General features: G+C 29.4%; 1 protein-coding gene across 1 annotated transcript in view; it reads left to right on the forward strand.

Annotated features, from left to right (window-relative positions):
- LOC129217604 (RNA polymerase II-associated protein 1-like) overlaps nt 1–21,385 on the forward strand; it is an 81,787-nt gene that overhangs the window by 11,660 nt on the left and 48,742 nt on the right. The window contains exons 2-8 of the mRNA XM_054851929.1: nt 1,005–1,182; nt 3,163–3,197; nt 7,261–7,362; nt 9,392–9,473; nt 10,823–10,978; nt 11,060–11,122; nt 12,806–13,006. Of these exons, the coding sequence (XP_054707904.1) occupies nt 1,005–1,182; nt 3,163–3,197; nt 7,261–7,362; nt 9,392–9,473; nt 10,823–10,978; nt 11,060–11,122; nt 12,806–13,006 (817 nt within the window). The remainder of the gene's footprint in view (nt 1–1,004; nt 1,183–3,162; nt 3,198–7,260; nt 7,363–9,391; nt 9,474–10,822; nt 10,979–11,059; nt 11,123–12,805; nt 13,007–21,385) is intronic.

Here is a 21,385-nt window from a genome sequence, read left to right on the forward strand (position 1 = left end):
CCAAACATTGGAAACATCGATATTAGTAATTATATTAATAATAATTGTTGTTAATGGCGAGATATATCCTGACCAAGTCCAAGAAATAATTGAGGGTGCATTCCAGGAACTTTTTTTTTCTGGTCTGAAAAGAACTTCAAATGAGCAGGAAAAAGCAGATGCAGAACGGTACAAGGTGAATTTAGGTTTTAGTAAAATCAGCGCTCAAGTGAGGCTGGTTTCAGATCAAGGGTTATGTTCATGTAATATAAATAAAATGCAAATATGTTTCTAAATTCATGTAATGTAAACATTCTTTTTAGTGAAGTAACTGTCATAAAAATATCATTGTGCTCAAAAGTGTTTGTCGAAGGTATTTTTTTTTAATATAATAATTAAGTAATAGGTTTAACTTTTTACAATTATTGAATAAAATGATTGACTATGACTTTGTGATTTCATTATATACTCTATAAAATTTAAGGTATTACCTTTCAACTATTAATTTATCATTTAGTACACAACATGTCTGTGTCATACAATGTAACATACGTTACAGCCCGCAGTTAGTTAGAGATTTTAAAGCCCCCAGCTTGTTAGAGATTTTAAAATTTTTTATTACAAAAGAGAATAACTGAATTTTAATACCAAAGTTCTGATAAATTAGAGTCATGTCTTGTGATGTTAAATTTAAAAAAAAAAAATGAGATTCACAGTCTTTTTAATCTTATCATGCCATAGCACAAATTATGTTCCACTTGATGTAACTTCCTTTACAGTTAAATATTATTTATCTTTTGCAGCTTAAATACAAAAATAAATTTTGAAACCTGGTCAAAGTAGTTGAGTGCAATTGAAGAGTTATAAATTTTTGGGATGTATTTCCCTCTACATTAATTTTGCTGTTTTGTCTGTCCAAACTGTAGTAGGCACAAAACTTTGAAATAAGTGAAAGTGATGGTTGCTCTATATTTTCATTAACTCTCTGAATGTTCATTAAAAGTTAATACTATTTTGTTCAATAGGAAGTAAAACGTCCATCTGGAAGAGAAACAGATGAAGATCTTCTTAAGCAGCAAGAAATATTTTTGAAACAGAAGCACAAACCTGCTGTCCAGGCAGTTATTAAAAGCAAAGATGAAGTTGAACTTGGCCATGAGAAAGCTGTAACAGATGAGAAATCTGAGCCAGAAGATGATATAAGTATAGATGTTTTCACTTTTTTTTAAGATTTGTTCTTAGGGAAAGGGGGCTTTTGTGAACAATTTGTTTTTGTTTCTTAATTTCTCAAAAAAATATTATCAATTTCTTAGAGCAAAACTGTCCCCTGAATAGTCTTATCTTTGTGGCTTAAATTTTTTTCAGATTTTTTGAAACATTATTTCTTTATTTTATGGAATTTTTAAAAAATATCTTCAATTGTTCGCATGTGCCCTAAAAAGGGGCACATGTAAACAAACCTGGGACACACATGAACATGACTGAAAAATGCAGGACAAGCATCATATTTAAATATTAAACTCATTAATGTATGAAATATATTTGTATATAACAATCACAGTGAAGGGTTTGTAACCTATACTGTGTCAGTTTAAGTTGCACAGAATCTGTCAATTACAAAGTATTTTTCCGAGCTGTATAACACTGCTCACTGTCAAATTTTAAAGTTGCAACGTGTTCTGTTCACTAGATCAACAACAAAAAACTTATAGGACTAAATAATGCAAAGAATATTTTATTATGTAAAGTTTATTCTTGTCATATAGTGCATTTAAACTTCCTACATAATATGATAATGTATTTTAAAATTGTTTTAGACTGTCAGTTTTTAGTTAAAGGACAATATTTTGTCTTTTTTTCTCCCTTGTAAATATTATATAACCACTAAATCGTTACCAACTATTTAGTATCAACAAAATTTAAAAACAGAAATAATTTTTAAAAAATTATTATTATTATTAACAATGTAATAACAATAAATTTACCAACTAATTGAAACAGAATGATAATTATATACCTTTACATCTTTTTTAATCCATATAATAACCGTAAACAAGGTGTTTTTGCAGCTGGACAGTCAATTAAAGCTACGGAATTCACCTGTGATCGAAAATGGTCATGGAAAGTAATGATTTTCAAAAAAGAAAAAATGTTCAAAAATCATGGAAACTAAAACCTGGTCATGGATTTTGAATTCCGGAACATGCAAATTTATCGAATTGTACCAATCAGGTACAAAATTACGCTCATTAGCCATTTCTTATGCTTTTGCGCGTCTATTTCGATTTTTCATTCACATTTTGAAATTTGATTGCGTCCACTTCTATAATATTCGCCGCTCGTTTTTATTGATTTTACCATTTAGATATTTATATTTATGTGTTTAGCATTTTTGTAAGCCCTCCTTTTGTGTCTAATTGTGCAGTTGAGGATTTAAAATTATAATTTTGCCATGTTCATTCAACTCGAAAATTTTAAGTCATTTGCACCGTGTTGATTCAAAAGACTCATAAAAAATATCATTAATTTTTGACAGTGCTGTATGTGAATGGATTTTAGAAAATAAAAAACAAACGCCCAATGGCCCAAGGAAATGAAAAAAGAACTATCCCTAAAATTTAATAATGTTGCAAATATACACTGCTGGCCCTACAGATTTTGTTGCAGGGAGGCGCAAAACTTTTTAGATCCAGGCTTGTAAGTGCAGTTGAAAACCTGTTGAACTACAAGTTTTATGACAGGTGGGGGCTGATGCAGGGTAATTCTGTACAATCTAAATATGAAAAAGTCTTCCCGTCCATTTTTCTTTGGAACATATTCTAAACATAATCTACATTTGTATCTATCTCTGACAAAAAAAGTATTCATGATGTCCTGTTTTGAAATTGACAATTTATTACATTTTAATCACGTTAACATTTGTTTACTTTCTGCTACTTATTCGATTCAAAAGCTAGAATAAATTAATAGTACATGAATTAATACTGCATTAATAGATTTATTTTGGCAACTAGTGTAAATTGAAACCATTGTGTAGAAAAATAGGTACTTATCAATGCAACTTTTTTTACTCAGCAAAAAGCTCTAGGTATTGTGAAATTCATGCATAACCAACTATTTTTCCATCATGTATTTATCTCATCTTTACTAAATTGATTCTAATCAATATTCATTTTTTTTTAGTTGTTATGAATACTGAAGTGATGGTTGATGTTAAGGTTAGTATATTATGTCTCTTATTTTAAAAAACACTATGCAACTTTTAAAAATGTGAGAAGTTGCTAAATGCATGAAAATTTTAAAAGAAATGCTTAAATTTTTACATTGCTAAATCAGTTTCTTGTTATAACACATCCAGACACACACATACTTATGCAGTCGAACTTTGTTAACGCAAAATGGCTTAACGTGAAATACTCATTTGATCCTGTGAGTTAACAATCATTAAATAATTTATCAGATAAGATGAAATCTGGTCAAAGTGAAATATTTATCATGATCCTATGAATTAGGCTTTATTGAGGTTCAACTGCATAAATTAGATTATTCAAACTTATTCTGAAGATGAGAAAAATATAAAATTGCTATGATTTTTATAACTTTTTTATTGTATTTTTTTTTTAACTAAAGTTCTAGAGTTCTGTACTAAAAAAGAAATGTAAACAGTTTAGTTTTTTTCCATAAAACAAATGGCAAAGAATCAATCTGTAAAAGAAAAATTATTTCTCTTTGCTCAAAAACAATAAAAAATATTTTTTAAATATCATTTGTAAAGCATAGATTCCAAAAAATACTTCATTTTATGTATTTGTGCCTGAGTAACCTTTTTTTGTTTAAAATGGTTTTAATAAGCAGAAGTAAAATTATTTTATTTCAAAATAGTGCTCATTATTTGCATTTGGACTCGATTTTTAGCTAATTCTGTGCATTCCTTGCAAACTGTGAAACAAGTTTTGCCTTACTGTAGGGTGGTGAGTAAGACAGATACAGTGGCTCCCAAAAAAGTGTTCGTACACCTACTACTTTTTCAATAAAATAGCACCCTATTCATTGGTTAGAATTAATATTTCGGAATAGGTATTTAATTACAAGATCTGTGATCAATTTTCAACAAAACTACATGGAATTCTTTTAAAAAATATTAAAACTTATTTTTAAAAAAATCAAAAACCAAAAGGTGCCGGAAATTTTAACTCACAAAAGTCTTAGTACACTTTAAAAAATGTCTATTACTATTGAATAATCTGAATTATTAAGTTATTATTTAGTTTAGTTTTTACTAAATTATTATTTAGTAGAATATCATGCAGTATCAACGACACATTTTAAACGTCTGAGAATAGATTTAATTCTTTTTGCTTTCTTTTTTTTTTTTTTTTGCGTAATTTCTGAGTAAATGTTCAACCACACTTCGAGTCTTACTGTTTCTGTCTCTATTTTCGTTTCAGAGCCGTATTTTCATAATCTAGCCTCCAATATCTCTAAATATGTTACATTAAGTTCAAATCTGTAGATTGAAGTGGTATTTTCTAAACTTTAGGACAATTTTTGAGGCACTAGACGCAAACGTTGAAAACCATGTGCTTCTTATAGTTGTCTTGATAAATAACAAAGTTGTTTCAGATAGCCAAATTTTTGGCTAAAATTTTAAAATTGGTTTTTAAAATATTTAAATGAACAGCATGTTTCATTATTTCATCAAAAAATTCCAAACTACCAGCACTTGATGCTGATATGCACCCTCACACAAGAACACCTTCACTGTCCTGATTATCTGGTTCAACTAAGTTCTTAAGATTAAGCTCCTAATTTTTTCTTCTATTTATAATTTTACAACAATTTAACCAAAAATGTTGAGTTCCTTTTTATCTGTAAGTAAGAGTTAATTCCAAAACGTTTTGAACTCATTTATCATTGATCTTGCGACAAAAAGCGTAAGCTTTCTGTTTTCGCACGGCCAAGAAAATTTCTGTGGAAACAGGTCTCATTTAATCCAGCTAATCAGAGAACTTGGCGAACAATTTTAGGTGAAATTTAAATGTAAAAATTTTCATTTAACTCCGTAGAAATTTTTACAGCACTCAAATGTGTATTTTTCATATTTTTTTTAACCATAAATCTCCGATCACACTTTGTCAACTTTACCAGTAGACCTTTTCTTACCGTATTTTTGGACGGATTCTGTTCTTTAAAGCATTTTATCAAACGCTTCATTATAGAATGGAATAAATTAACTAATTTAGAGACATTTCAAACCAATTTACCGCTACTGTGAGGAAAAAAATTCAATTTTCAAATGATGTTTGTGTTTTTTTACGAATACCAGCCATTTTAAAGTTAATAAGCACAATATTAAAAAATAAATAAACAAAAATAAAAGCCAAATAACCTTTAAAGGCCAACACAATGCAAAAATAATAAAAAAATAACATATGATAATTTCAATCACGAATTTATTCGAAAATATTTGAATGTACAATGACTTTTGTGGCGTGTTATTTCTCTGTCACTTTGTTTTTTGACCCTTTTAAAAAAGAAGATGCGTAAATATTTTGCGAAAACTACTGGGTTTTATTTAGAATGACATAGGAATGATGCGAATAAATATTGGACTACATATTCGAATTCAGTTTCTCGTTATTTTGGTTTTATGAAAAAATTTCAAAGTGTACGAACACTTTTGGGAGCCACTGTATATGTTTCCCAATATTTGTAAAAATCCATTAATCAGAGCTAAAAGTATCCACCATTACTTATACTGTGCAACTCATGACTTATTATGGTAAAAAAAATTTTGCTTATGAGCCTAAAGCACATTAAATTTTTGGGTGTTTAAAATAATGTTGTCATATTTACTGTGCAGTGTTTCTCCCATGCAGTTTTAGGAGGGTGTTGTGCCCTGTCCCCTTTTTTTATTTCTCGATGCGCCCTCTTCCATCTTTGACATTTAAACAAATCTTCATCACAAAACAAGCTTTTTTTTCCCCATAAGTTAAAGATTCACTCAAGCCTGACCTTGAAATGCAACTCTCTCATTTCCTTTGTCCACTAGAATTTAATTTTAATATAAGTGTGAATTTTATCAGTTTCTAGCAGAATTTATTTAACCGAAACATAAAAAGCTTTTGATAATTTGAAAAAAAATTCTTGCAAAAAAATATTGAGTTTTGTACAAGGACAGATCCAGAAATTCTTCAAGGAAAGGGCGATTGTTTTTTAATCTGACCTCTTACTACAAACCTGATTTCCACCTCTTCAGATGGGGAAGGTGGCTTATAATATGTATTTAAAACAATATAGAAATATAGCTAAAGAGGTATTCAAACCTGTTTTTTCCCTTTTTTTTTTGTGGTAGTGGAAATCTGAAATTGCATCTTAGGGATTTAATTCCGTGAAATTTCTCCTCCCCTCCCTTACATCATCGAAAAATCGTCTAATATTCCGGTTTTAGAACTTTAGGTACCCAAAATTACTGGAGAAAGACAATAAACTCATTCTTTCCCCTAACACTCAACACAAGAGATGATTACAATCAAGTTTTAGGGACTTAAATTTTGAAAAATGCCTAGGGGAAGGCTTCCAAACTCCTTCTCCTAACATCACCAAAGATAATCCAAAATTGACTTTTTTGAAACTTCAATTTCACAAAGTTTCCGGGAGGGAGCTTAGAACCAGATTCCTTTCCTTAACGTGATATCAAAGATGGCCTACACTTTCTCTTTAGGACCTCAGTTCGGAAAAAAAATGTGCGCAGGAACCTTCAAGGGAGGGGTGATCACCCCTCCTTTACATCCATTCTTGGTTTTGTATGGTACGTAAAAATGTAAAATAAAAACACCTTTTTTAGTAAAATTTCAATTAAAATGTCCTTTTAATTAAATCAAAGTGCCTGATTATCCAGAAGCACCTTGCTTTCTTTTCTTTTTTGTGGTCCTGGGCAGACACTATGATGAAAAAATATTTCTGATATTCACAGAAATTCTACTGTTATAAGGAAACTTTAATTTTGAAAAGAAGTTTGAAATTGAGAAAATTATAGGTAATTTGAATTATTTCAGTTTTTGAAATATAGTATTAAAGTAACTTTAGTAGTAAAACATGATGATTACACTTTAAATGCAGTTGAAAATCATTCTGTATTGTATTGTAATTTTTCTTTACTTTGCTTATAATGTTAAAAAAGAAGAAGAAATAAGTAATCTTAAATATGTGCTAAGTGAATTTTTTTTTTTTTTTTTTTGAAATTTTCTTAACACTTTTTATTATTATTTTTCCAAATAGGAAAGGGATGTTAGCTTCTCTGAGCCCTTTGTATTTACACCTGTCTCTCTGCCAAATCCCAACATTGATGATATTTTAAATAGAAAGATTCATGTAAGCAAGGTATATATGAATATCAACTGATTCATTTTGGTTCTTTTCTCTTCTTAACTTTCCTCTCTTACATCACCAATACTTGCTGAATTACAATACTGTTAAAAATTGATAGTGTATATCAGGGGAGCAACCAGAAAATATTTTTAGGGGGGGGGGCATAATTTTTTTTTTTTCACAACACTCTATCAGCATTTTTTCTCTCTCTCTCTCTTTACAACAATATATATTTATTATTATTAATAATATTATTTAGCAAAATTCCTTAAAATTGTATAAGTTTTGCAATTTATTCAAAAACTGTTGCAAATACATTAATTGTTCTTATGACAGAATTGAAATCACGTTAAGAATAAATTTTAAAGTACTTGAAACACGGAAGAAGATATGATCTTGTAATCACTGACGTTTCAAGTGAGTTCCTAACTATAGGAAAAATAAATGCTGAAAAGGAGAGAGGCGGAAGTTTTAAATGACCTCTCGTCGTCCCTGCTTACTTTAGAACTACTTTGTTTTCTCAATGCGTGTTCATCTTCGTTTGAATAAAAAAAAGTATTTTTGAAAGTTGTTCAAATTAGCATTCTGGGGGGGGGGGGCACGGACCCTGTGGGCCCCCCTCTTTTTGCGCCCTTGGTGTATATCCATTGTGTAAGATTTTCATCGACATGGGCAGTGGTATAATCTGATGTTTTTTTTTTATACTATCAGTAATTTATTATTTAACTTTAGTTATATTTTCTTGGATGTATGATTCAATTAAATGTTTTAATAGCTGGATCTCTTATGTATAAAATAAATCAAAAAGCAGCATATTAGGGTAAAAATATTTTGAAGTTTAGGTAGAGACATGCATATGTTTCAAATATTTAAACAAATTTCAAACACATGTGAGTATAATACGAAACATATTTTTGATGTTAGTTTACATAAGCATACCGGTGTAACTATACTAATTGCTTGAACTTAATTTTATCTTAAAATATGAGAAATAGATTATGTCGTTTTCTAAGCAACATTGTTTTGTTGTTTACATGCATACATGTAGAGGGAATTTGGGGCTAAGTGAGAGAGAAAGAGAGAGAGAGAGAAAGAAATAAGATAAATTGCATTTTTAAAAATTAGCAAATTGAAAATTATTTTGAAATTTACAATGCATAAAGAAATTAACATGTTATTGCAATTGTATTTTTTCTTAAAATTTAATTTGTTCTCTTCTGTGGTATATTTGTATTTTACTGTAAAATAAAAGTAGAAACTTATTGCTTTGACACATGTAGGAGGAAAAAAGGAAAAAAAAGAAAAAAAATGTATAAATATTTATGTTTGTCTTTATAAAAATTTTGAACTTATTATAAAGGCATATTATACTCTGTATCCCACTTCCAGATAATTATCCACAAAGAAAAAAGTTATAATATATTAAATTCGGTAATTTATAAGATCTACATTATTTACATCAGTAAATTTTACTTTTCCACTTTAGCAAATTAAACTTCTTCTTCTGCATTAAAACCATCATGCTGGGTCTTCACAAAATTATTTGTTCCTTTCACTTTGCTCCTTATCTAAATAAAAAAATATTAATAAACATAAATTAAAAGCAGACTTAGCTAAATATAAAACCACACTGAACCATTTCAGGAATTTATTATTTACTGAATCAATGAGAAAAGCTTCATAAAAATGTAACAACAAAAAAACTTGCTAACCTTTAAAAATTACTATATGATATCAACTTGTGTCCTTATGGACCTTGATCATGAGAAGCTGCAAATTGCAGAATATCCACTTATGCAGTGACATAGTAAAAGACATTACGAAGTTGATAAGACGGCAGACAGAGTAAAATATTTTGAGATTTAACTTTTCCATAGGTTCCCCCAACTTTTTTCTTATTTTCCTGTACTTGGTCAATTTTAATGTTTAAACAGAAACAGAGTGTGCTTCTCAATTTCCTGTTGTCCTTTAAAAATGTTTTACTTATATTTTATTTATTATGTATTTATTTACATACTTTTTTATTTTTTACCAACTATAGTTTGCAGAAAAAAAGAAATCAAAGAGCTTATTTGCTCAAATGTTAGAAGATGAAAATGCCTCTAAGCAAAGTAAAGATTGTGGTAAGTTCTGAATCATAATGCATGTAAAATATTCATATAAGAAAGAGGAATCAGTTTTAGATATTATTGTTAAGCATTGCTTGAATCAGTAATCTAGATTTTATTATCAGGAATTCTGATCAGTACAATTAAAAAAAAACATAATCACCAATATCAAGTTATGTGATTTGTTTGGTCTCCTCGATGTTGCCAACATGCTTAAACTTATAACATAAATACATTACAATTATGTTGATTGATTTTCTGAGAATGTAATAAGTATGACATATATATTCGATAAAAATATTGTTTATAACCATGCATTTTTGAAATTTCTAAGTTCTTCGTTTCTCATGTTGGCTGTGTTGATTGTATAATTTTTACTTGTGTTTATTTGTTGCACTTAAGGGGAGAGGAACTAGTTTAGACCAATCAAAATATTCAGTTTTTTTTAATCATAAATGTTGCAAAATTATTCAAAATTATGTTGCCAAAGTTTCAGTGAAAAACTCCGACGCTATGAGCACTTAAAGTGACTGTGGAGATTTGAAAACGTTCACAGCATTTGTTTTGCTTTTTTTTTCTTGAAAACCTATTTTCAACTTGTCCGCAGTCTAGTTTAAAGAGTTTTTGACCAATCATTCTTAAAATATGTGTGAATATTCTTTATTCAATTATATTGTTTGTTAACCTAACTCTTTGATGATATTAGTACTTAAAATCTATTTTTTTTGGTGCAAGAAATGTAAAAAATATGGTTGAAAAACATAATATTGTAATCCAAACACCGCAAAAACTGGCAATTTTCAACTATTTTTATCACAGTTAGGTTCATATTCTAGAGAAATATGTTGTTTATGAGAAGGAAAACTTGTAGTGATTGCAGACAAAAATTGTGGGTTTGGTAATGCCCACCATAGCGACTGCCTATGGACAGCAGCTTCGAACTCCACTAATTCTGGTGGAAATGACTTCAAAAAATTATAAAGTGTACTTCAAAAGATGAATAAAATATCCTTCAAGTTTAAAGAAACTCTGATTATTTCTTTCCTGTTAAAAAAAAAATCACGAAAAACATTAAAATTTCGGCTTCCTAAACTGGTTCCCCCTTTAAGTATTTTTCTATTAACATTACTTTATACATAGTCATAATTTGTATTTTTTATCGAAAAAATTGGGAGTCAGTTTTTAATTTTGAAAAAGATTTCATTTTAAAGATTTTTTAAGTGGAACCATATATATTGGCAAACTGTCCTCAAAATCCTTATACTTTTCTTAGTTACGGGATGTAAGAACCTAGAACTTTTAATTATTTACTTATTTTTATGTGTGTTTGTGGTGTGCTTACAAAGTTTCTATGCATTTAATAGTTCCTGAACTCCCAATGAGTGCAATAATTGATGGTTCAGGACTGTCATCTAATAAAGAAGAAATAAAAAAAATTCATGAAGAAAATGTTGCAACAATTGCTTCTATGTCCAAGGAAGAAATACTAAAACATCAAGAAGAACTGAAGAACATTTTAAGTAAGTATTATTTAACAGCTCCTTTATTTGATGATGTTTTGTCGCAGATATACTAAGACATTTAATTTCATATTTTTACAGAGCCTGAAACCTTGCAGTTTATAAAGAGCAGAAGTAAAATCAAACATGAGTCTTTTAATGAAGGTATTTTAATAATTTATTTCCTTTTGAATGCATAAAGTATAATTTCATTTAAATATTATTCATGTAAACACATTGTGCCTTTGCATAATTCTCTTTGTTTATGCAGTTTTGTGTGGGTAGTTTTCATTATTATTTTGGTTAAATGCACAAGAATAAATCAAAATAATGTTTTTGGTTTTGTGAGTAAAATTAAATTCTTAATTTTTCATTTGCTGAAATTTCTTTGCTGTAAGTTCAAAAAATCTTGAAAATAAGAAACTGCATTGTCATTATGATACAGTACAATCCCTCTAATACGGACACTAACGGGACTTTTTTTTTTGTCTGCAATAGAGAGGTGTCCGCAGGACAGGGGTTTAATAATGATTTGCATTGGAACTGGGGAATAAAAAATTGTCTGCATTAGAGAGGTGTCCACCTTTGAGGGGTGTCTGTTCGGAGGGGTTTTACTGTATTGCTAAAGTTATACCTTATCATATATGTGTTTTGTGGTAAAAGTTTTTTTTCATCTTTCCAAAGAATAAAAAGACACATTTTTGAAATAAATGGATTCTTCAAAAAAGGTGTGTTTCTCACAGAGCTCGAAAATTACATTGCCCGACATGCTCAGGGCATGTAAAAATGCCAATCAGGCATGAATATTTTTCTCTGACATGCCGGCTGAGAGTTTAATTTTTTAATCAAATATTTACTGGAGCTCAAAATTTATTTCATCCTTTATTTAAAACATCCAACAACATCTTTTGTTGGATGTCTTTTTATCCACAAGCTCATTTCTTTTGCATTGAAAGAAGGCGTTCCTTGTAATGCTGAAACTCGTGTCTGCAGTAATCTGCAGTTGTGCTTTTTGATGTTGTCATTTCTTATTTTACTTATCAGCACAAAGGTATTGATTTCGCTTTTTTGTAGTTACCTTATTATTCATTCCCAATTTTTCCTTTTTTTTCTTGTCCTCAATTTTTGTTGGAAAGTTGAGAGAAAAAAAAATGTTGATCTAATGTTTAAATTTTTATTTGAAAGAAATACTTGTTTTTCCATTGTTTCAATCATTAGCTTTAAAATTGATATTTATATATTTAAATTGTTGGGATCAAACTTGTTACCTGATTCAATATTGATAATAATAATTTTGTGCATTTCATTTGGATTTATTTTATATCATGACATTATTAATATAGCTAATGGAATTTTATGAAGTTAGAAAAATACAAAAAAAATTCTCAGGTTTTTTTGCGAAATGAAAAAAAAGGGGGGGGGGAGATATTATCATAACTCCTTTCTCTGAACAATGGTTATAATCTGATACAAGAAAAAAAGGGGAAGTTAGTTTTAAAATAATAATAATAATAATAATGTCTAACAGTTGCTTTGAAAGTTTTTCTTCGGTGTTTAACTCAAGTGCCTGAACAGCTAAAAATGGCCAAAAAGTTTTATCAGCTTATTTAGTATCTGCATAACTTGCTAGACATGGAAGCTTTAAAACAATTGTTCACATTTTGATAATTTTATTTCTACATTACGAAGGTTGATTTTGCTTTGTATTTCTTTTCTTAATTTCCCTAGTTGTTATCTCTTACTTGAATATTCTGTTGTGTACTTATCATTTTTTTAATTAAATATGCCATGCCTTTGTACAAATTCAACAATGTTAAATTTAACACATGTATCTTTTTTCCCTTCCAGATATTGGGACCTCAAAGCAGTTTCACTGTTCAAAACGCAATCATGGTGAAGCATTTCCTGAACTGCCCGGAAAAGTTATACGTAAAGAGGGTAAAGAAGAATGTGATGCTTTGCTTTTTGAAAGAGCATTGCGAGAGGAAGTCTCACAAGAAAATGAAGCCATTTCAAATGTTGATACAAAATCCCAACCAGAAGTTTCGGGTAAGTGTCCAGTAAAATGATTTCTCTTTCTTCTCAATCATATTATTTTTTTTTCTTTACCTTTCATATGATTTTTGTCTTTGTGTTTTTCATCTTTTACTGTTGCTGAGTATCCTGATAAATACAGTTTTGAGTTTTATGAAGTTGCTTAGCTTTTCATTTATAGAAGTTTTTTTTAAAAGATTGATGAAAATTTTTTAAGGAAAGTGGTGCAGCTTTTTTATCTGTAACTAGCTGACCCAACAAGCATTGTTCTGCCATATACATATTTTCTACTGAATATTTTGGTTGTCAATCAAAAAAATGTATGGTAAGTTTGTGGGGTTTGAGATATTTGACAGAAATAGGAATGGAGCACTGCAGACGATAATCACTGGAAAAAAAATCATTACCTCAATACAGTAATACACACACAGACACAATTTTTGTATCGTTCAAAATTTGGCATGCACTGCTGTGTGATACAAAACAAATGCAGAACAATTTTAAAATGACGCAATGCTTCAGCAAAATGCCAGAAAACTCTCAATGATTAAAAAAAAATTGTTGCTATCTTCTGTTTGTCTTTAAATAAAATGTTTGTATTTAATTCAGGGTTCGTACGCTCCTTCAAAACTCCTCCAATACTCCTTCGTTTGGAAATTTTTTTGAAGGGCCCTTCAAACTCCTTCATATTGGCTTTAGCTCCTTCAAAACTCCTTTTTTTTGGTTTAAGACTACATAATCATTTTCTGTAATAGTAACTTATAATACTTTGATCCACAACTAACTTTGTCACAATGGCGATTTTAATGTAGCAATTTTGTGCATTTATTTTTTTCATAACGATGTGATTTACAAATTGATCATAGCTAAGTCATAAATATTTCATAAGTGAAGTAAAACATGCTTAAATGGTGCTTGACTGTTTTTTCAAGTTTTACAGTTTTACGATTTTTGGTTTTCCCCTCCACCACACTCTCAGCAGCAAGTCAGGTTGTGTAACTATTTTTTAAATATTTAAAACTACATAAGTAAATGTACTATATTAAAATGATTGTGTTAAAAAAAAAAAAAACTGTTTAGTAAATCACAGTTATTATATTGTAGAAAGGGTCGTCCACAAGTGATGTCATGCTTTGAGGAGGTGACGGTCTCATGAAGTTGTGGCGAGGGGAAGAGTGAGGGGGTGACAAAAGTGACATCACACAGTTATTGTAACAATATGATTTTAAAAATTTTGACATGTGACTAGAGGAGGAGTTAGGTGAAGCGTGACACTTTGTGATAAAAGGAAAGGGGGTCAAATATGTTGAAAAACAGTGTGATATCATTTAATGACAGCCCATTAGTACTCCTTAAAAACATCATTTCACTCCTTCAAAACTCCTGTAAAACTCCTTCATTTTATTTCTGAAATTGAGTATGAACCCTGTAATTTGTGCAAGTCTTTTATAATGATTTTCAACAATAGCTTTTGCAATGATTTTCAACAATAGTTTTAACTAAGATTTTCAACAATAGTTGTTACAATGATGTTAAAAAAAAAGTTCGGGTAGAGACACCCTGATTACCTAGCTGTATGAAATATACTTTATGACTTATTCTCATACCTACCAAATACACATAAAAAATTTCATAAAAATTGGTCAAGCCGTTTCGAAACACTAACACCATGACAGGAGATTTTTATATATTAAATATAAATTTTACTATGGTTGAATGAGGTTATTTTAGTGACTAAATTAAAATTTATATATAATATTATAACAATGACCGAAGTGTACACAATATCATGTCAGATAATTTTGTATGAACTAGACAGAAACAGTATCTATACTGCACATATGCCATGTAAATATTTCAGCTTTCTGAATCTTTTCCTCATTTTTTAAGAAGCATTTTAAGCTCATGTGAAGTCAAAAGACTATGAGCTGTACAAAACCTAGAGTGTTCTAAAAATGTAGGAGCTTCTTGAAAATAATTTCAAAAATACATTCATTGCTTGCAATGCATTTTGTTTCAAATTAGATCTTTGTGAAATGTTTTATGTTTGAGACTGAACTTTATGTTCAAAAACTTTTCTCTGTCCTTTGTATCTACTTCAATTTAAAAAAAAAAATGTTATTAGTTTTACTACTTCATTTCATTTTCAGTTAAGGTTTTTCTTATGCCTTAAAAATATTCTAACTTTCAAAAAACTTGAAAATAGTTTCAGTTGGCATACAAAGCTGTCATTTATTAGTTTTTTACAATGAATACGTTTTCCTATTTTGAGAACATTTAGCAAAATCGTTAGACTACTCTGTAAATTACCACTAGGTTGCTACAGTCAAACCTGTCTATAGGGATACTCTAGGGATCGAGAAAAACTGATTATCATTGTAGACAGTTTGAATAAAAAAATTTCAAATTCAAAAAGTATAGTTTTGCAGCCTTAGATAGAATTTAAAATGAAAGTTTTGTGAAGTAAAAAGTATAAAACTGTGTATCAAAAATATAGTTTATTTCATAAGAAATTTACAGAATTTATTTATTTATTTATTTTTTGAAAAAAAGTTTTAATTTTTAAAATATTTTTTTTTGTAATGCAAATCACCACAAAAACAAACTTTGCTTTAAACATGGTCTTTTCAAATCATGTGGAATCTATCCTCTACAAATGAAATGGTTTGACACTGATGGAGAAAGAAAACTTCCTTGTTCCTAGTTCGTCCCCATTTCCAAAAAATAAAAATAAACAGCTGTACACACATTTCAGCCCTCGGTTCTACCCGCCCCCCCTCTTGTTACAAAAATGTCGACTAACATTAGATATTGTCCCTTCCTTTCTTATCTCACACTCCATTTTTGAGACAGAAAAAAAATAAATTGGGTTCTTCAATGAGCTAATTAGAGGAAAAAATAAATGTTGTCGACAGGTTTTGTTAGAAATGATTATCGTTGTACACAGGTTTAAAATGCATTGAGTAAATAGGAAATTTGCAGGGACCAAAGGGAAATATCGTTGTAGGAAGCTTTATCATCATCGTTATGGACAGTATTGTTATACATAGGTTTTACTGTAAAACAAGATTAATTGTGCAGTTTAACTTCTGATAGCATATGGATTATTTTAAATGCATTTAATAGATTAGGTGATTAAATTTGTTTTGAAAAATTGGAAAATATTAGAAGCATACATCACATAAAATATTTTTTTTTATTTAAAAAAAAAAAAAAAAATATTTTTGAGATAGCATGTATCATAATACATTTTTGTCTGATATGTTGAGCTTCTGCATTATCTCTGTTTCGTTTATCTGTATTATTATTTAATTTTTCTAGTTGTTGGCAGAAGGTGCTAAGCTAGTCTTTCCGTACGTAAAATTATAAAATAAAGCTTTCCTTGTCAAAAGTATTCTGATAATATTTAGTAATGAAATCCTCCCCACTTGGTTTCTTTGAGGATAAACCAGGAGCCTCAGAAAAGCATGGCAGAAAAAACATGTGTTAGTAAAAACAAGATGAGAACTTCTTCTATGTCGCACACATAATAGTAAAGCTGATCCCCACCAGTTGTATTTCAGTATGTTTCATTGTTTCAGATTAACATTTGTCATTGTAGGTGGTGAGTGGAGCTTATAAGTGCTGGGGCAAATTTTTTAAAAAAGTTAAGACTATTTTAGGCTATCATGAGTGACTGTTTGCGGGGGGGGGGGGAGTGGCTTCTGATGTTTGCACGCATAAATGTTTTGGAACTGTAGTTTTAAAAATGTCTAGTAGAGTTTTGTAAACGTTTGGGAAATTGAAAGGAGTTCCAGGGCTGTCCCTGTAATGTTTTTTTCATAAATAAAGTCTAATCCTCATATAAAAAATAACCAATGATCAAGTAACCCGCATGTTTCAACAATGAAACTCGTGCCACAGCATGATAATTTGATAAAATGTTTTGGTAATGTTTAACATGCAGGGAAAGGTTTTATTGCGACAAGGCTGAATCCGGTAACTTAACTGTTTTACTGGTAAGACTGTCATTTTAGGGGAATGAAGAAACGAAAAAATGGTCAACAATGAACACTACATACTGGAGTTTAGGGTTAATCCATTGGAGTTAGGATTTACAATTTCAACTATCAAAGTATCACCAAACAGGCAATGGCTTTGTTCAAATGCAGAAACATTTTTCACCTGTCATACCTTGACGGAGGACTTTCTAGTAAATAATAATAATTAAAAAAAAGAGAAAGTTTGAACTGTCTTCGGTAATGTAAGGCTAAGGAGGGCTGTTCCCGGAAAAAAATCTTAAACTGATGTCTTAAAGAAGCAAATTGAAATCATCTTTAGCAAACTTAGAGCAAGGGATTTGAGGTTCTCTCCCAGAATTTTTACAGTTTAAAACATATTTTAAACGTCTTTTAAAACATTATGTCAGACTTCACTTTTATTGGGCTCGGAGGTTCTCCCAGTTTTTTTTTTTTTTTTTAACTGATGACATTCTAAGAACTCACTCTTGAACTTCCTTTGGGGACTTCAGAAAAAGATCTCTGGATTTTTTTTCTAAATTGGAGTCTTAAAAACTTAGTTTTACGCTACCTAGTGGGATTATCTTCCTGGTTTTCCCCTGGGCCATTCCACATCAAATCAACCACAAAAATGGGATTTTAACACCCACCGTCTCGGAATTTGATAAAACTTGGTATACTTCATCCCTTTATGGTTACAAGCAACCCCCCAATTTTTTTTCTTTCAGTATCAATGCGTTTTGATTTTATAGCCTTTTGAAATTTGGCAATTTTACATTTTTTGTCATTTTCGAGACACTCAAACTGAGATGATGTTGTTTATGAAAACTTGGTAACTAATGCTATAATCTTTTTCAAAATTTTTACACAAAATAGAAAGACTTTGAACATGTTGATAAAAAATATCTTAATAATCTTAGTTTGCACAATTTTTTTTTAAAAATTAGAAAATTGAAAATTTTGAATTTTTTTTCAAAAAAAGACGTTGGCAAAATTCTGAATTTCAGCAAGAGAGTCAGCTTTAAAAACCATGATTATTTTTAAAAATGATTATGAATATGTATTCTAAGTAGTCCAATGAAAAACATTAAGGGACTTTAAGGAATTCTGCCCCCTCCCCTCCCCACATTCTGTAAAAAAAGCGTAAAGCATCATACAGTCTCTACCATATTCTTAAAAACAGAATCGTCAGCAATTATGACAAAAATTCAAATATACAGTATGTTGAATATGGAATTCTCTAATATAAAAAAATAATATTTAAACTTCTATTTTATTTGAAATAGTTTAAAATCTGTCGAATCAACCACAAAAATGGGATTTTACTACCATCTCGGATTTTGATGAAACTTGGTATGCTTCCTTATGTTGTGGTTAAAAGCAACCCCTTAGTTTCTTTTGTTTCAATCTCAATGTATTTTGATTTTAAAGACTTCTGAAAATTTTCGATTTTGCATTTTTTGTCATTTTCAAAGACACTAACTGAGCTGTTGTTAATGGAAAAAAAATGTTTCTCAGCAACTAATGATATTACCTTTTTAAAATTTTCATAAAGCGTGTTAAGACTTCGAATATTTTTGTAAAAAATATTATAATGATCTTATGTTATACTAAGAATTTTTAAAAAAAATAGAAAGTTAAACGTTTTGATTTTTTTTAGTCAAAAAAACAATTGTCGATATTCTAAATTTTTAACATTATGGTCAGTTTTAAAAATCATGATTTAAAAGAAAAAAATGATCATGAGTATGTGCCCTAACTTTTCCTGTGAGAAAGTTATGGGTTTTTTAGGGATTCTGTCCCCTTCCCTCTAGAAACAATGAAAGCATCATAGAGAAAAGTTCTTCCATGTCTTTGAAAACAGAGTTCCCAGCAATTATTTTCAAAAAATAAATATAAAATGTGTTAAATATTGAACTCAAACATATAAATTTAATATTCAAGCTTTTTTTATTTGAAGTAGTTAAAAAATTGTTTAAAATATAGACATTCTGAAAATAAGATATCATGAAATTCAAAAGTTGCAGACAACAATATCTGCATACCAATTACTGCATTTTAATCCAGACAACTTAAAGCAAAAGTAAAGTCTTAACACCAATTCATAATCATGCAGTTTCTAGTATTTTCAGGATCCCTCCCCCCCCCTAACGTTTGAATAAAAATGTTATTGTGGAACTGTTTTTCCATTATAGTTTTACTGCTGTACAACGACAAATTCATCCTTTTAAATTCTTGAAATTACATTTAACCCCCCTTAAAAATTAATGGCCTGATTGTTAAGTAACAATATGTTATAAATAAAGTAAATTACCTTTCCTCCCTCCCCTCATAGCAAATGAAAAAATAAATTAGTATTTACCCACCTTTCGTGTTCAATGGATTTTTATATTTTTTTAACGACAATTGGAAAGCAATTGTCATTAAATTTTTTTTTGTCTAGATTCCCCCCCCCCCCCAGATTAATGACATAACTAACTCGCAACTTTTCCTCAACTTACTGGGGTTCCAAAATTTTAATTCCTAAAAACTTTCTGTGTGTATCACTTATACTTATTAATGCTTAACATTAATACATAATGCTTACATTATAAAAATTAACTCCAGTAAATGAATTTTCTATTACTTTTGTTTTCTTTCTTTGAAAAATACATAGTAAAATCAATAATAGATTTGAATATCTTGTGAGGAATAAATATATTTGTTGAAAAGAGATAAAAGCTTCTTGTTAGTCAGGTCTGTTAAAGACAACAAGTCTTGCTCACACTAGTTTAGAAAACAAGTAATGGTGCCTTCTTTCTCTACAAGCCTCCCATAGGGTATATTTTATCCTACCCTTTTAGAATTGCACTAACAGCATAGAGTGGTTGCTGACTCCCCTGTATAAAAGATAGAATACTCTAAAAGAGCTTTTCTAAAATTTTGAGAAAAGGTCAATATGAAAGAATGAATTAAACTAGAATAGCAATTGGATGTCAACTTATAGGGGTTCTAGCAAATGTGTGTCAAGTTAGAAAGATTTTTAGCCATTGAAGTTAGCATTGGGCAGACCCTAAGAAAAATAAATGTCCAGTTACCTGGATTATCAGTGAGTCCAGTTACTGAAGCTTCACTGCATTTAAACAGGAATATTTAGAGAATATAATGTTTATAAATCATTTGTACAAAATTAAAAGTTAGAACATACTACATTTGATAAAACTAATGCAGCAGTTGAAAAAGGAATCAAGAAAAAGAAAGCGTCTTTTAAATAAAAAGTGGTTACCAATCTCAGTCATAATATAAACAACTAACTATAAATGTTCATACAGTTTGCTGATCAGCTGCCATCTAATACCTGCTGTTTCTTTTTGTGAGCTTGTAAAGTAACCATAAAGTTAGGGAGGTGACAGACAAATATATTAAAAAGAAAACAAAACATCTAAAAAAATTACTAGTGAAGTGTAAATTAAAAATACCTGTCATTTGTACAAATGTCAAGTTATTAGGATCCATTTATGATCATAGAAACACTCAAGATAAAAACTTTTTGAATGAGATTGTTGCAAAGCCTTAATTGTAAACATTTTGGGCAATGGTAACCCTTTTAAACTCATACCCAATAAATTGCTAAGTTAAACCAAAACTTTTCTGGATTATTCCATTGGATGAGAAATAAACAAATTGAAGTTTCAGTTTGATATTGCATTAGGTTAATGAAACAAGTTAAAAGCTTTGCAAACTAGTAGCATCTAGCTTTGAATTTGTCTTGTAGTCTGTTCTTTGCCCAGTTGCTTAGAGAAATCATTACTGAACAAATATGGAATTTTTACTTGTATTTGGCTTAGATCTGATGATGTACTTACTGTAGAACCACTACACACAACAACTAGAATGACATACGTTTTTTCTAATCTTCTTTGTAGAAAAGATGAAAAACAGACATAAAATAAAAGGAATTTTTAAGAACTATGAGCTGGTATTTATAGGATTTTTAATACTTTGTATAAATTGCTTACTTATAAATTAGAATTAGATGAAAAGTTTTAATTTCTAAGTTGCCCTAAGTTCAACAATAATTTTTAGTATGCATAAATTGTAGGAAATTTGAATTTCCCGATATCTTATTTTTATTATTAATTTAATTAAAATATTTTCAATTTAAAAAAAAAATCTTGCATATTTAAATGTTTACATTTAAGTCCAAACACCAATGTATTTCAATATTTAAATTTTCTTGAATGCAATTATTAACTTAGTTTGTAATATTGTGATTAACTTTTTTTCATTTATCGAAATAGGTGGCTGAGGGGGCGGGGAGGGGGGGGGCAGAATCCCTCAAAGTCCCCTAAAGATTTTCATTTTTTATATTAGCACACATGTTAATGGGATCATTAAAAAATATATATAAATCATT

This window comes from Uloborus diversus, chromosome 2 (genome assembly GCF_026930045.1).
Source record: "Uloborus diversus isolate 005 chromosome 2, Udiv.v.3.1, whole genome shotgun sequence".
NCBI lineage: Eukaryota > Metazoa > Arthropoda > Arachnida > Araneae > Uloboridae > Uloborus > Uloborus diversus.